At 35.8% G+C, this 18,133-nt stretch overlaps 1 protein-coding gene across 1 annotated transcript in view; it reads right to left on the reverse strand.

Annotated features, from left to right (window-relative positions):
• The window catches only part of MSH4 (mutS homolog 4), a 114,621-nt gene that overhangs the window by 32,127 nt on the left and 64,361 nt on the right, over positions 1-18,133 (reverse strand). The window contains exons 9-12 of the mRNA XM_015142713.3: positions 12,440-12,514; positions 2,968-3,032; positions 1,647-1,816; positions 838-974 (exon numbers count right to left, since the gene is read on the reverse strand). Coding sequence (XP_014998199.2) covers positions 838-974; positions 1,647-1,816; positions 2,968-3,032; positions 12,440-12,514 — 447 coding nt within the window. The remainder of the gene's footprint in view (positions 1-837; positions 975-1,646; positions 1,817-2,967; positions 3,033-12,439; positions 12,515-18,133) is intronic.

The following is an 18,133-nucleotide window of genomic DNA, read 5'->3' on the forward strand; positions in this document are numbered from 1 at the left end:
GTTAATCATTTTAATCTTTGAGATACGGTATCACAAAGAAAGTTCTAAATAACATTTGTGAAACATAAAAGGAAGATCACTTCAAAGGATAAAGCCAAATTTTTTAACCCATACATTCATTTTTTTAAAGCAGGATATTTTGACCTAGTTCATCTGGGATGACTATTCTGATAGTTCTTAAAATGTTAAAAACACTACATCTTATTACCAAGTAACATGCATGATGGACATCAGAGATCCTCACTCCATCTCCGACCCCTGTTGCAGCTCTTGTCCTATATCTGAACCTCAACTCAAATCTCTAATCTTACTCAAGCTCTAAAAGCCTGAAAGCTAAATGGTTTGTTCTTATCAAAAAGTACCCCCAGGAAGCAGACAGAACAAAGGTTAGAGTGGGTTAGACTTTCCCAAACTGGTATATTGTAAAGGAGCTATATAGGAAAAAATATTCCTGTGGTACAAAGATTTGGAAATATTAGATTTTTTTAAAGTTAAGTAGATTTCTTTACTTCAGGACTTTTTAAACCTTTAACAGGCAAATGGTGTGGTATTTTCCTAATTTCTTTTTTCATAAACAGCTTTTGGATGTTCTTTCTTCATTTTCCTTTTTTTCTTACACTAGGCTCCCAGAACTGTGGAAAACACTGAGTTTGATATTTCTGCAAAAGCTTATAAATCACTCTTAGATTAGTATATTAATTAGGTAGGTGGGTAGGAATAGGAGAAGATATCGAACATTCAGAAATTTGGCTTGTAAACCTCAAGAAGTCCCCAAAATACGTAGATGTAATTCTATAAAATCAGCAACAATAATTTCCTAACCACTCTAAAATGAACCTTAATAAATTCTGAAGGAAGTTGATCATTAGGTAGGGCTAAACAGTCTGTAGTCATCTGGATGAAAAATCCTCGAGCAGAGCTAAAACTTGTCCTTAAAGGAAGACTATATTTTTCTCCAAGTTGTGATATCATTCCTGGTGACCAGAGACAAGAAAAACAAAAACAAAACAAAATAAATAAATTTTAATGAGAAAACCACTCTGTTTTAAAGTCATATGGTTTTTAAATTCTTACTGTTTTATACATAAATAAGAGGTCTTGTTGCTCTTTCAAACTCTAATAATTTTTTTTTTTTTTTTGAGACAGGATCTCACTCTGTCGCCCAGCCTGAGCACAGTGGCACAATCATAACTTACTGCAATCTCAACCTCCTGGGCTCAAGTGATCCTCCTACCTCAACCTCCTGAGTAGCTAGGACGACAGACATACATCACCATGAGTGGCAAATTTTTTCAGTTTTTGTAGAGACAACGTTTTGTCTCTACAAAAGACTAGCTGTATTGCCAAGGCTGGTTTCAAACTCCTGGACTCAAGCTATCAGCCCTCCTTGGCCTCCCAAAGTGCTGGGATTACAGGCTTGAGCTACTACACCTGGCAATGGAAGGTTTTCAAAAGGAGTTTAGTATGAAGGCTGCCACATATGCTGTTTCCTTAAATGGCACTACATGCTAAACTTATGTTTTGGTAACAAAAAATAAATGTAAAATACGTATGGCTAGTCATCAGCAGCAAAAAAGGACAGCATGTCCTGAAAAGGCTGTTTCATCCCTACAAAACAGAAAAACATTATCAAATAAATAAACTACCTGCTATGTCATCTACAATCTCTGTGTATGTTCTTCTTGCTATGTCAAGAAATTCATTTATGTTAGACCTCACTGCATAGCACTTCTGAGTCCTCATGTTCAGGCATCCTTTCATGTATCTTGCATCATCATTAATTACTGTTTTAATCTTTTCAAGTATGATTCCAAACCTAATATTAAGGCCAAAAGAAGAACATTATAGACAATAAGTCAAAGAGTTATTTTAATTTATAATTTGAATCACAGTTGATGATAGCAAATTTTTGTTCAAAGTTATTTTGAAATAACTAATTAAGCAACAAATATTTAAATTTACTTAAGTTAGAGCTGTGACTATTTCATATTTAAACTGTTTCATCAGTCAAGACTAGTCTAAAACAGCATCAGGACTCCAAGAACAAATTCTACATCTGCTAATAGAGCTCACAAATTACATATACTGATGTGCCTGTGGGTACAAAATATATCTCTAAAGAACTGTTATAAAAATTCTAGCTTCATGCTCATTCATTCAATAAACATTAACTTACACCATGTATCAAGCACTTCGCTAGGTGAAGAGATTCAGAGAAGAATAACATATGATCCCTGCCTTCAGTAGAGGCAATGGTCACTAAACACATATGTAGACAGCGTAACAGGAACCTCACAATTATCAGTGGTAAAGTGCAGTGATTATGCAAACCAGAAATCTGGTAACATATATTTTCCTCAACTTTTCCTTCATTCCATTCTATATTTTATTTGTAATTAAGCCAGTTTTATTATTAACTTCAATGTGTGACCTCACACAGGGTATATTTCTTCAATTAATAGAAGAATAGTTCTTAGGTATCACAAATCTTTTAAGTTCAGAACCAATGTCTGGACTGAACCAGTAGTTCTTCAGTCCACAACTACTGCTAATAATTTAATAGTGTTAAAATTAAACAGTATTTAGATTGTATTCAATATTTATATCTATTATTTTTTGTTACATTAGACCCTTCATGATTTAACAAAATGAAGAAATATATTTTTATTATTTGCAAGTCTTTCCATGGAGAATGGCTTTAAAAAGAAATATTAAAATTGTGCATGGATTTCAAGTTCTCATGCTATTCTAATTGTCTTTTAACACAAATAATCAATGTGTTGTTACCCTATTTATTGTACTTATAACATGAAATGTACAATTAGAATTTTGATGAATAGGTTAAAGATTCTGTTAACCAAAACTCAAGTAATTGTTCCATAGAATACAACTAGAGTATTTAAAATCGGTTATGATCAGGAAGAGGAGAATAATCTTATTTTTTAATAACAGTTGAGTGACAAAGACCTCTTGTCTTCCAAGGAACCATAGTAAGCTCTTAATAAAGGTGTGTTACAGTTCTTCATAGCAATCTAGTAAAGAATAAAATAAAAAAGTTAAGGATAATCAATTACAAGATCATTCAAACATATTATTTTACATTTGTTTAATACTTTATAGTTTACCAAGTGCTTTCTTCATTTCCTCATTTATATCCCCATAAAATATATTTTTAGCTATATAGCTGAGGATAGACAGTATCTTTCCCTTTTTCCAGATAAAGAGTACATGACTAATAAGTGCCATTCACTGCTTATTATAATTTTTATTTTTCTTGCCTCCCTACTAATTGTTAACACCCTACTACTTATAGATATAGGTACTTAAACAACTACTGTTGTACATTTAGAGTACTCTACATATAATTCCAAAATTTAGGTTAGATATACATTAAACAAAAAAATGCTTTGTATATTCATAAATAGAGTAATTTCTCAATTCTTGTATAGCAAAAATAGGAATTTTATTTTGCTTAATGAAAACTATGAGGGGTCACTAACTAAATAAACAGAAAAGAAGAGGGGAAAGTATATGTAGCTTAACTATTACCTCTGTTTTTAGTTTGATATGAAGCAATGGTAATAACTTTTTTTGCTTATGAACAGAAAATAATATGCACAGACAGATAACTAAAAAATTCACCAAAACTGAAAGAAAAAAATTAAACCTATCATTCCAAAGACAAACATTCTAAATATTACAGTATATTTCCTGCCAGTATCTAAAATAAATAATTTTATATCATTGTATGCTCCTTCCCCAACCCCTGACTTAATCCAGGTTGAGTATTTCTTACCCAAAATGCTTGGGATCAGAAGTTTCAGATTCTGGATCTTTTTCAGATTTTGGAATATTTGCATATGTACACAATGAGATATCTTGGAGATTAAACCTGAGTCTAAACATGAAAATCATTTATGTTTCATGTACACCTTATACACATAGCCTGAGGTAATTTTATACAACACTTTAAATAATTTTGTGCATAAAAGTCTGTGTACATGGAACCACCAGAAAGCAAATGTGTCACTATTTCAGTCACTTATTTGTGATTGTTTGGCATCACTATCATTCCCAACTCTGAATTTATATGCTACCAATAAGCAATCATTTTTTAACATTTATTTACCCATAAGTACTTAACAGTAAAAAAAAAAAAAAAAAATGACATACCATTAATACAGTGAAAAAATGTGTTCAGGGTAACAGCACGGTAGCACCCCCAGAGTACCTGCATTAGCTCTTAAACAACAGCAACAACTAACAATTTTCAGTATCCACCTATGATGCTATATTTTGATTAAGAGGTTACAGTAAGCTGTACTTTATTTTTCTAAGTGAGATTAAACATCAGAAACAGTTAAGGGACCAGGAAGTGGGTATGCTAAGGATACGGAGGCATTTTGCTGGCCAGCTTTTTAAAATGTTTCCTCTAGAGTCATCTGCTTCATTAATAATGGTTTTTGTCATAGAAATTTCTCTTTAATTTTATAACTGACATGATTTCTTACTCTGTTATGAATGTGTGCTGCTCCATTCTTATATGGTAAAAATAGGAATTTTATTTTGCTTAATAAAAACTGTAGATTTTCAACAAGCCCATCACACATTTTTACCATATATATAGGCATTTTTTCTGCAGTGTTACAACACCATCTTCATCGTCATTACTGTCATGATCACCTTGAATCAGAACCATTTTGTCTATTTCATCATCTGTTGATTAATGAACAGCTGGAGCCTCATTATTGATGTTAAAAATGTCAATTGGCCTGGCGCCATGGCTCACACCTGTAATCCCACCACTTTGGGGGCCAAGGTGGACAAATTGCTTGAGCTCAGGAGTTCAATATCAGCCTGGTCCACATGGCAAAACCCCATCTTTACCAAAAATACAAACAATTAGCTGGGCATGGTGGTGCATGCCTGTGGTCCCAGCCACTCAGGAGGCTGAGGTGGCAGGATGGCTTGAGTCTGGGACGCAAACGTTGCAGTGAGCTGAGATTGCACCACTGCTCTCCAGCCTGGGTGACAGAGTGAGACCCATCTCAAATAATAAATAAATAAATAAATAAATAAATAAATAAATACAAACTTCAACACCCACTTCTTCCAGCTTACTGACAGACTCTGGAAGTATACATTTTGCATATTTTGGGAGGTCAGACATAATTTTTTCTCACTTGACATATGGAATCCTACAAAGTCACCACCTTGTTTTATCATCATCATTGAACAGCATCACAGGCCAGAGGTTGTGCCAGGCATGTACAACCATGTCTTTAGTAACTATGTTGCAAGCACTGGCAACAGCATATACGGCATTCTTCATACTAAACTCCTTTTGAAAACCTTCCATCTGTAATCCCAGTGACTCAGAAGGATGAGGCAGGTGGATTGCTTGAGGCCAGGAGTTCAAGACCAGCCTAGGCAACATAGCGAGACCCCTGTCTATAAAAAAAATTTTTTTAATTAGGTGGGTATAGTGACATATGCCTGTACTCCCAGCTACTCAGGAAAAGTGGGAGGATTACTTGAGCCTAGAAGTTCAAGGGTGCAGTGTGCCATGATTGTGCCACTGTACTCCAGCCTGGGCACAGAGCAAGACTGCAACTGTAAAAAAAAATTCCACGTCTATGCTTCTGTTCACTGCTGCTAGCACGCTGTTCAAGAAAGTGTTTTTAAATTTACAAGAATAAAACAAACAACTTCATTAAAAAGTAAGCAAAAGACATGAGCAGACACTTTTCTAAAGACATACATGTGGACAACAAACATGAAAATAAAGCTCAGTATCACTGATCATTAGAGAAATGTGAATCAAAACCACAATGAGATACCATATCACACCAGTCAGAATGGCTATTATTAAAAAGTCAAAAAACAACAGATGCTGGTGAGCTTGTAGAGAAAGAAGAACATTTATACACTGTTGGTGTATGAATGTAAATTAGCTCAACCATTGTGGAAAGCAGTGTGGCAATTCCTCAAAGAACTGAAAACAGAGATACCATTCGACCCAGCAATCCCATTACTGGGTATGTACGCAGAGGAATATAAATCGTTTTACCATAAAGACAAATGCACATGAATGTTCAGTGCAGCACTGTTCACAATATAGCAAAGACATGGAATCAACCAAATACCCATGAGTGACAGATTGGATAAAGAAAATGTGGTATATATATACATCATGGAATACTATGCAGCTATATATATATATACACATATATATACATATATATATATACACATCTTTTGCAGGGACATGGATGGAGCTGGAGGCCATTATCCTTAGCTAATTGATACACGAACGGAAAATCAAATACTGCATGTTTTCACTTAGAAGTGGGAGTTAAATGATGAGAACTCATGGACACAAAGATAGGAACAACAGATAATGGCGTTTGCTTGAGGGTGAAGGGTGAGAGGAGGAAGAGGAGCAGAAAAAATAACTATTGGGTACTAGGCTTAGTACCTTGGTGGTGAAATAATCTGTACAACAAACACCCAAGACACAAGTTTACCCACATAACAAACATGCACATGTACCCCCAAAACTAAAATAAAAATTAAAAATATTTTAAAAAGTGTTTTTATATTTACTCTTCATTGATCTAAGGATACTCTCATCGCAGTCACATGGCTGAATTAATGAAGTCACATTTAGAGGAAATTATATGGCATAAACATTATTTTTGACGAAAATTGCAGCTGGAGGATTAACAGAAGAGTTGTCAAGGAGTAACAGGATATTTCAATCATCATCCAATCCAGATTCCCTGCAGTGAGCACGAGCTGCTGATGTAAAATGTTTGTGAGACCAATTGGAAAAAAAAAAAATGTCCCTGGTGATTCAGGCCTCTTTGTTAGCATAATAATGAACTGGTAAGAAATTCACTCCTTGAAAACTGAGGACCTAAGGTTTTACCTATGACAGCACATTTACACTTACATGCGCCTGCTGCACTAGCACAGCCCAGCATAGTTGTTTTCTGTCCTTGGCATCCTTAATTCCCACAGGGGCTGCTTCATCACCTGTAGTCAGTGTCTTTCTGAGGCAATAATGCCAAAACAATGATGTTTAATCAGCATTATCGATTTGTTCTGGCATCAGATTTTCATCAGCAATGACCTTGGCAAACTCATCAATGAATTTCTCCAATGCTTCATGATCAGCAGATGCTCAATTACTATAAATCTTAAAAAATTTAATGTCATTTTCTTCTTAAATTTCTGCAACCAGCCTGTTAAATATTGACAGTTCCTTTCAATTTTCATTTCATTGTGATACATCTTCACTTGTTTCCTGATCAGTATACCATTAAGTGACATGTGTTCACTGCAAAGCAGATGGACCCATTCTTTCTTTCTTTTTTTTTAAAAATGTTATGCAGTGTTTTTCTATTTTTCATTAGCTTCTATTCATCGCTTTCAGCATAGAACTCAAACAGTTTATCTGTTTGTTTCTTTAGGTCATATCTGGCAGTCATTCGAACAGCATACACTTCTTTAAGACCTTTCACACTTATACCATTATCCAATTTCTCCAACAGCTTGACTTTCTGTGTTATATATAAACGTTTAAGTGATTCCTCTTTTTCTTATCACTGTTACTGCAGGCCTTTATGACATTTTCTTTGTTTTGTTTTTTGTTTTTTTTTATCTTAACCACTAGACCAAGCAGGCAATAAGCAAAAAACAGTAATGCACATCAGTCTTGGCCCTATGTGGGACATCATGGAAACTTGCCATTGGCACATCTGACCTGCCACTGTGTCATTGTATCACCCTTTGTGGGCATGTTTGCAGAGAATAATCTGGGAGTGCACAGAAAAGATATATTACAGATGAAGGGAGCTGGGAGGGTCTTTTTTCCCTTGAGGATGCTGAATAAACTGTGTTGAGTACCTGCATTTTGCCTGCAACCCATTATGTAAGATCAAGATGTAAAATTTTCCACTTGTGACATCACATTGGTACTCAAAATGTTTCTGAATCTGGAGCATTTAAAATTTTTAACTTTTCGGTTAGGGATGCTCAACTTACACTATATCATACATATAAAAAACTTTTCAAGGCAAAAATGTTTAATAATTCATAATATTCCAGTCTATGGAAAGAAAATAGTCTCTTCCTGTAATTATTGCAGTTCTACTCTACTTACAATTTCTCACTGACATAAATAAATAATACTGTAACAATTATAAATAAACAATACCATTGTTGGACATAAATACTGGCCAACATTTCTGAAAAGTTCTTTCAGACAAATCTCTAGAAGTAGTATTACGGGATCAAAAGATATAGGTCATAAACATTTCCAGTACAATTTCCTGTAAAGTACGTGAAATTTGTATTTTTATCAGCTATTTAATAAGTTGTCTATCTCATAGATCTCTAATTAGAAATGAGTTACATCTATTAAGATAAACGAAAATGTCTGCTTCTTTGACAGATAAGAACTATGATTTTAATTGGTATTGCTTCGATTAATAATGAGGTTAATATTTTTGGTACTATTTATTAATCACCTTGATTTCCTTCTTTGGGTCATTTTCCATATTTCCATTGGCTTTTCAATAGTTTCTTATGAAATTACATGAGTTTTATGATGACAGAAATTAGTATTTTGTCTGTCTGATATGGTTAGGCTTTGTCTCCCCACCCAAATCTCATCATAAATTAAAATCCCTATAGTTCCCACAATCCCTGCTTTTCCAGGGAGAGACCAGATGGAGGTAATTGAATCATGTGGGCAGTTTCCCTCATGCTATTCTCATGATGGTGAGTGAGTTCTCACAAGATCTGATTGTTTTATAAGTGTATGGTAGTTCCTCCTGCATTCCCTCTCTTTCCTGCTGCCTTGTAACAAAGTTTCCTTCTTTCCCCCGCTCCTTTTGCCATGATTGTACCTTTCCTGAAGCTTACCCAGCCATACTGAACTGTGAGTAAATTAAATCTCTTTCCTTTATGAATCACCCAGTCTTGGGTAGTTCTTTATAGCAGTATGAAAACAGACTAATACACTGTCATTTGTTATAAATTTTTCCTATCTTTGCCTTTTACTTTGCTTTTGACATACCAAAGTTTAAAATTTGTGTTTCATGAAATCTCTCAATATTTTTCTGGTGATTTATTCCATTTATTTCATTACAAGAAAGGTGATGACATTTTTGAAGTCTTTTGCCACATTACTTTAACTATATATATTTGTATTAGTCCATTCTCATGCTGCTAAGAAAGACATACCCAAGACTGGGTAATTTATAAAGGAAAAAGGTTTAATTGACTCACAATACCACATGACTGGGGAGGCCTTACAGTCATGGCAGAAGGTGAATGTGGAGCAAAGTCATGTCTTACATGGCAGCAGGCAAGAAGAACATGTGCAGGGGAACTCCCCATTTAAACAACCATCAGATCATGTGAGACTTATTCACTACCAGGAGAAAAGGGTGGGGGAAACTGCCCTATGATTCAATGATCTCCACCTGGCCCTGTCCTTGACATGTGGGGATTATTATAACTCAAGGTGAAATTTGGGTGGGGACACAGCCAAATCATATTATTCTGCCCCTGGCCCCTTCCAAATCTCATGTCTTCACATTTCAAAACCAATCATTCCTTCCAAAGAGTCTCCCAAAGTCTTAACTCATTTCGGCATTAACTCAAAAGTCCACAGTCCAAAGTCTCATCTGAGACAAGGCAAGTCTCTTCTGCCTATGAGCCTGTAAAACTGAAAAGCAAGTTAGTTACTTTCTAGATACAACTGGGGTACAGGCATTGGGTAAATACACCCATTTCAAATAGGAGAAAATGGCCAAAATGAAGGGGCTACAGGCCCCATGTAAGTCCAAAATCCAGTGGGACAGTCAAACCTTAAAGCTCCAAAATGATCTCCTTTGACTCCATGTCTCACATACAAGTCACACTGATGCGAGAAGTGGGCTCCCACAGCCTTGAGCAGCTCCACCCTTGTGCCTTTGCAGGGTACAGCCCCGTGAACCCTACAGTTGCTTTTAAGGCTGGTGTTGAGTGTCTATGGCTTTTCCAGGTGCATGGTACAATCTGTCAGTGGATCTACCATTCTGGAGTCTGGAGGATAGTGGCCCTCTTCTCACAGATCCACTAGGCAATGCCCAAGTAGGGACTCTGTATGGGGGCTTTTGCCCCACATTTTCCTTCTGTGCTGTCCTGAAAGAAGCTCTCCATGAGGGTCCCATCCCTGAAGCAAACTTCTGCCTGGACATCCAGGCATTTCCATACATCCTCTGAAATCTAGGTGGAGGTTCCTAAACCTCAATTCTTGACTTCTGTATACCTGCAGGCTCAACACCACATGGAAGCTGCCAAGGCTTGAGGCTTGCATTCTCTGAAGCCATGGCCCAAGCTGTATGTTGGCCACTTTTAGCCATAGCTGGAGCAACTGGGATGCAGAGCACCAAGTCCCTAGGCTGCACAGAGCAAGGGGGCCCAGAAAACCATTTTTTCTTCCTAGGCCTCTGGACCCGTAATGGAAGGGGCTGCCACAAAGGTCTCTGATATGACCTGGAGACATTTTCCCCATTGTCTTGGTGATTATTAACTTTTGCCTCCTTGTTACTTATGTGAATTTCTTCAGCTGGTTTGAACTTCTCCCCAGAAAATGGGATTTTCTTTTCTATGTATCCTCAGGCTGCAAATTTTCCAAACTTTTAAGCTCTGCTTCCTCTTGAATGCTTCACTGCTTAGGAATTTCTTCTCCCCAGATACCCTCTCTCTCAAGTTCAAAGTTCCACAGATCTCCAGGGCAGGGGAAAATGCTGCCAGTCTCTTTGCATAGCAAGAGTGACCTTTATTCCAGTTCCCAAAAAGTTCCTCATCTCCATCTGAGACCACCTCAGCCTGGACCTTGTTGTCCCTCTCACGATCAGCATTTTGGTCAAAGCCATTCAACAAGTCTCTAGGAAGTTTCAAACTTTCCTACAACTTTCTGTCTTCTGAGCCCTCCAAACTGTTCCAGTCTCTGCCTGTTACCCAATTCCAAAGTTACTTCCATATTTTCAGGTACCTTTACAGCAGCACCCCACTCTACTGGTAAAATTTACTATATCAGTCTGTTCTCAGCTGCTAATAAAGACATACACATTATTGGGTAATTTATACAGGAAAAAGGTTTAATTGACTCACAGTTCCACATAGCTGGGGAGGCCTCACAATCATGGCAGAAAGCAAATGAGGAGCAAAGTAACATCTTACATGGCAGTAGGCAAGAAGAACATGTGCAGGGCAACTCTGCTTTATAAAATCATCAGAACTTGTGAGACTTATTCACTACCAAAAGAACAGTATGGGAGAAACCACTCCCACGATTCAATCATCTCCACTAGGCCCTGCCCTTGAAATGTGGGGATTCTTACAATTTAAGGTGAGATTTGGGTGGAGACACAGCCAAACCATGTTAATATTTATTAGAATAATTTCTATAATAAAATTATTCCATATTTTTCATTATTTCTCTTTCAAAATCAGTTCCCTTTATCACTTTAACAAAAACAAGTTTTACAGAGTGTAGTATTTAAAAGTTAATGAGAAAATAATCATCTTGTAGCCATCAGAGTAATAATTACTTCAGGTAAGAGTCATCAACTTATTCTACAATCAATTAGTGGAAGTTTGATGAGGATGGGGTTATTTACACATTCTCAATATAACTCTCCATAGATTAATAACTTATTAATCACAAAAGAAAATCTGAATTTATAGTGAAGAAATTGATCAGTTAATATCACCAAGATATTGGTGATATCCTCTTGATGTGCCTCTTGATGTGATGTACTAAAAAGGATACATCATAGGGTATTAACGCCAAATATGCATAGATGAATTTAATCAGGAGAAAGCAATCACATAAATTGAGGAAATGAAATTCTACTTAAAAAATTGACCCTTATGCTTCAAAATGTCAGTATCATGAACAAAGGTTGAGAAAGTTTTCCACTTCAAAGGAGTTTTAAAAAACATGGCATTAAATATAAGATATGATCCTGAATTGGACCCTATATCAGGAAAAAATGCTATAAAGAACATTATTAGAACAATTTTAAAAATTTGAGTATGGGATACATATTATAAAATAGTATTACATCATATTAATTATTCTGAATTTGTAATAATATTATGATTATATAAGAGAACATCTTTTTTTAGGAGACTTTAGTCTCCTAAGTACTTACTACTTTAGTACTTAGGTACTGCAATTTATTCTCAAATGGTTCAGTAAGTGTAATAAGGCTAATAATGTGTATGTGTGTGTAAAGTATGTACAAGGAGAAAAAGTATGGGGAATTCGCCATGTTATTCTTGCAATTTTCCCTGAGTTTGAAATTTTTTCTGAACAAAAAGTTAAAAAATAATGCTGGACATGTTTTGTATGATACACACACATATAAATTACCTTTAAAGGATCCACAAGTTCCAAGGTATGTTTCAAGTATATTAAATTTGTTATCTTTGATTCAGCAGCATTGACCTGTTAAGATAAAAACCCAAATTTGGATGGACACCATAAGTAAGTATTTAATAGAATAATGGGTTTTCCTCTTGAACATTCTTACTCTTCGCATATTCCATATATTTTTATATATCAGCCTAGCCACAATGCAAGCCTAAAGAATGATAAAAAATTATTGGCCCACCATAATTAACCTAGTGCACTATTTTCCCAAAAGTCTGAAAATGAGAAGAGTTTATCTCATTGTATCCAATTTTCATTTCTATTTCAATCTCTTGGGTTCAATTTAAACTGAATAGCAAAAGGAGATGCAGTCCAATCCTGAGCAGCACCAAGAGAGTAATATTAACTGAAAAAGGCACAAAGAGTATTTGTAGATAGATGATATTTTAAAAGGCTGAATCCAAACCTCGCAGATAGTTATAGAACAACATGGATTTCCCTCATTGGTTCCTGTTTATTCAAGTAAAACTATTTTCATAAATCTGCTAGGAATTATAGTTTGCCAAAATAAAGCTACATCGACATTCCAAATTTTATTAATAAATTTTATATAAATTAAATTGCACTCTAGAGTTGAGCAGTATTACCCAACCTGGAGGAATGAGGAATGATCCTGTGTCTGGACTAATTTACTAATACTGACAGATGAAGTAGAGTTTTAGGATACTACAATTATGACATAATGTACTTGATATGAAGATGTTTCCTTTTTTTTCTTTTTTAATAGAGACGGGGTTTCACCATGTTGGCTAGGCTGGTCTCAAACTCCTGACCTCAGGTGATTCACCCATCTTGGCCTCCCAAAGTTCTGAGATTACAAGCATGAGCCACCACGCCTAGCCAGATGTTTCTTTTTGAAGTATCCTGGTTTATAGCCCCACTGCACAATACCGGGACTGTTCTGTGACCATATGTATCAATTTAGAAAAAAATCCATAATAAATGTTGCTAGCCCCAAATGGGTTATGTCATGTTCTCTTACAATGGATCTCTGAAACTAACTGGAAGGTTAAAAATAAATAAAATATGCTACAGAAAACAACTATCATCACTATCGCTAAAGGAGAATAATTCATGCTAGGAGTAATGGCTCATGTCTGTAATCCCAGCATTTTGGGAGTCTGAGGTAGGAGGATCACTTGAGCTCAAGAGTTTGAGACCAGCCTGTGCAACATGGCAAAACTCTGTCTCTACAAAAAAAAAAAAAAAAAATTAGAAATTAGCTGGGTGTGGTGGCACATGCCTGTGGTCCAGCTACACAAAGGGTGAGGTGGGAGGACCACCTGAGCCCAGGAGGTTGAGCCTGCAGTAAGCAGTGATCACACCACTGCACTCCAGCCTGGGTGATGAAGTGAAACCCTGTCTCAAAAAAGGGCGGGGGGATAATTCCAAAAATAGCTAACACACCATTGAAGAAGAACAAGTTGGAAAGACTAACTGTAATGAATGTCAACTTCTAATAAAATTACAGTAATTAAGAAATGATGGTATTGACATAAAAACAGAGAGTCCAATGGAACAGAATAAAGAGTCTAGAAACAGAGCTAAGCATATATATGGGCACTCGATTTACGGCGAAGGTTGACTGCAGAACAGTGGGGAAAGGAGAGTCTTTTCCATAAACAGTACCAGTAGAATTATGAATTCATATGGGAAAAAAGGAAACATGGCCCTTCCCTCAACCTACACACAAAAATTAATTCCAGAAGGATTGTAGAACTAAGCATAAAAGGTAAAACAATAAAATATCTGGAATTAATAAAGAAGAATATCTTCATGGCCTTGTGTGTTCTAATTAACTTTTATAGATTTTGTAATTGATGATTTGGCATCCATTAATCACATGATGAAACTAATAGCTAAAGTTGTTTACATCTCCCTTACAGTCTGGCCTTTGCAGGCATGTGAAAATCATATTACGAAACCCCCAATCACAAACTTCAACATCTGTGTTTTACTTCCTGACCAATAGGCGACTTCCCTACCTAGCAACTTCCTGGTACTGTAGTAATAAGGGGTTTTGCCCATGTATCTCCTTGCTCCTTCTGCCTCTCAATCAACCCTAGTACATCCCCAGGTGGTCCTGCCTGACATGCCCTCTCCTCTTGGGAACTTTAAGTAATAAACAATGGCATTAGTATCTCCATGTTACCATTCAATCACCTTCATAGATCAAAATTCCATGGGTACAATCAAGATATTAGAGTAGGTAAAGACTTCTTATGCAGGACATAGCAAACACTAACTATGAAGGGAAAAAAAATTGATAAACTAGATCCATTTAAATTACAAATTTCTATTTATCAAAAGATATTACTAAGTCAAGTTAGGTTCTCCAAAAGTCAACTCTGAGAAACTAGAATTTGAGAGCAAATAATTTATTTTAAAAAGTAATTCCAGCAAAAACAGGCAAGGGGGTGGGGAAGTAAGACAGAGAAGGAAAGAATACCAGTACAGGAGACATTAATGATCAAGTTACCAATTTGTCTCCATCTCTCAGATGTAATGGAGACATCTGAGAGATGGCATAGAGTAAGTTTCAGAAGCTATCTCCAGAGGTAAGGAAAATGGGGTATTTATTCATCAACTCCTATTCAGTGTTGGTTAAGAGCTGCTGCCAGGGCATCAATTCCCTAATACCCTCCAGCCTCTCTTATGGCCAGAGAATGTCTTCCAAAAGCAGAGTCTCAGCTGCTTCAAGCAAGAAGTCTTCCTGCACAAAAGTGAATACCAAGGCAACGTGGGTAGCATAGCAACAGCATCTATCCCACAATACTCAGTGCAAATTAAACTACAAAGTGGGAAGAAATATTTGCAACACACATAACCAAAAAAGGGCTTATATCTAATATGTGAAAAGAAGCTCCACAAATCACAAAAGCAGATACACCCAATAGAAAAATAAGTAAGAATCCCGAGCAATATTTTGACAAAAGAAGATATTCAAATGGTCAATATACATGTGAAAGGATGCTCAACCTCATTAATAGGAAAATGCAAATTAAAACCACTGCTTATCAAAACGCTATGGCTAAAATTTTACAATCAGTAATATCTGGTTTGGGGAAGACAAATTGGAGTTCTCATACATTGATGGGAGGGTAAATTGATAAACCATTTTGAAAAACATTTTGACATTATCTACCAAAGTTGAATATATGCATACGCCATGACTCAGAAATTCCACTCCTAACTATATACCAAATAAAAACATATGTACAATTACATTAAGAGATGGGTACAAGGTTGCTTAGCAGTATTATTTTTTATTGCAAAGCTGTCAGCAACTCAAAAGTTGAGTTGAAATGGATAAATGAATAATAAATGGATAAATGGATAATGAGATGGATAAATAATGGCATATTCATATACAGTGGAATATCATATAGCAGTGAAAATAAATGACCTAAAGCTACCTGAAACAACATGGTTAAATCTCACAAATATAATGTTGACTCAAAGAAGTCAGGCATAAAAAATATGCATTGAATAATTCCTTTATATATAAAGTTTTTAATAGATCAGGTCAAACTAAATTATAAAGCAAAGGAAATGATTACTAAAAGTGGTTTCCTTTTGGAGACAGGTAGAAAATAACGGATGGCAAGGAGAAGAAGGGGAATTTTTGAGGTATTGGTGATAACTATTTCTTTACGTGAGTGGTTGTTACATGAATGTTCACTTTGTGATAAATCAACGTAGCACTACATTTTTATTTTGTACAGTTTTCTGTACTATATATTATTTCTTGTTACTTTAAAAAAGGCTAAAAATAATAATAAACAAGAAGGTAGAAAGAAAAGAGTACTCTTATGGAAGGCAAAAGAAGAAAATGGGAAATGAGTGTGTTCATCTGAGTCAAATTTTGCTGCTAGGTCAAGCATGATGAGCGCTGCCATTAACCACTGGATTCAGCAATATGGAAATCATGGGTGGCTTTGAGAAAAGGAGCATAATTAGATACACCAATTACAGATAATCCTTCCAGTGGACTGGTGAGGCAAAGATTTGTTTGGAATAGGTTTGGAGAGAAAATAAGCAAAATTAGATATATCAGTTATAGATAATCCTTCCGAAAAATATTGCTTTACAGAGAAACAGAAGAAAAGTAGAGGGGGAAGTAAAAACAAGCAAAAAAAGCCATTTTGTATTTTTTTAAGAAGTGATAACAGCATGTTTGAATTTCTCTTTGACTTAAGCATCTTGTGCCTTCTGTCAGCATCTAAGAAACTATGGCAGGCCAACTAGCTAGTTTGCAAGTAGGGTAGAATCTCAGATCCCTTGCAGTTCTAGATAATACTATGCTGTAATTGCTTATTTTATTTTTACCCAAATATAACATCAGAGTATAAATTTTTCTGGATCAGAGCTATAATTCTTACTGTATTTTAGCACTTATAACAATACTTACTAAAATGAATCACAGAATAAATCAAAGGAGTCATATACTTCAGATACTCTATATATGGCAGTCTGAAATCATTTAAAAAAAAGTTACTCAAAATGATGCAAAAAACTCATGATAAAACTTAGAAAAATATGTTTAATATAAATTTTTCAAATGTTGGGGAAAGTATTTTAAGCATTTATAGTGGGAAACACAAATATTCTTAATGCAATATATTAAGTGCTATGGTTATAGATACTGTATAGAAAGAAAATTGTGTTAAGATAAGAAATTTAAGCTTTATTTTTAGTCAACATTTATGATCAGAAACATGCATTTTCTAGAAATCAATATTCTTAAAAAGAAAGAATAAGAACTTATCTTAGGCAAACAATTTCTTACTGAAAATTATCTGAAAGCATTTAGTTCATTCACAAGTTTTAGCAAATCATTCAGTTTAACCAGCACAAGTCTGAACTCAGTAAATACTGTATTTAATTAAGAGATTTGTGCTTATATTAAATAAGAAAAGAGCCCTTTAAAACCTATTTTCAGACGGTTAAAAAAATGATAACAGAAACATTATAAGAAATAATGAAAGCCATGAATCATGTATAAAGTTAAATATATTGCTTAAGTTTTCCTAAAGGTTACTAAATCTGATCTGTAAAGTCTAACAAAAAGCCTCCACAAAGGACAGAAATACAATGGTGAGAAAAACATTTACAATTCTGACCGATTCTCCCAAAACTAAAGTTTTCCTTAGTTTAAAGGATGGTAAGTGGACCACACTTCCAAGACAGCCAAATAGGAACAGCTCTGGTCTACAGTTTCCAGCGAGACTGATGCAGAAGACAGGTGATTTCTGCATTTCCAACTGAGGTATCTGGTAGATCTCACTGGGACTGCTTGGACAGTGGGTGCAGCCCATGGAGGGCAAGCCAAAACAGGGTGGGGCATCACCTCACCTGGGACGCACAAGGGGTCAGGGGATTTCTCTTTCCTAGCCAAGGGAAGCTGTGAGTGACTGTACCTGGAAGAGCACTCCTGCCCAAATACTGTGCTTTTCCCATGGTCTTCACAACTGGCAGACCAGGAGATCCCCTTCCATGCCTGACTCAGCAGGTCCCACGCCCACAGAGACTTGCTCCTTGGTAGCGCAGCAGTCTGAGATCAACTTGGGACATGGGAGCTTGGCAGGCGGAGGGTCCTCTGCCATTGCTGAGGCTTGAGTAGGCGGTTCTCCC

The sequence above is a fragment of the Macaca mulatta genome, chromosome 1 (genome assembly GCF_049350105.2).
Source record: "Macaca mulatta isolate MMU2019108-1 chromosome 1, T2T-MMU8v2.0, whole genome shotgun sequence".
Taxonomy (NCBI): domain Eukaryota; kingdom Metazoa; phylum Chordata; class Mammalia; order Primates; family Cercopithecidae; genus Macaca; species Macaca mulatta.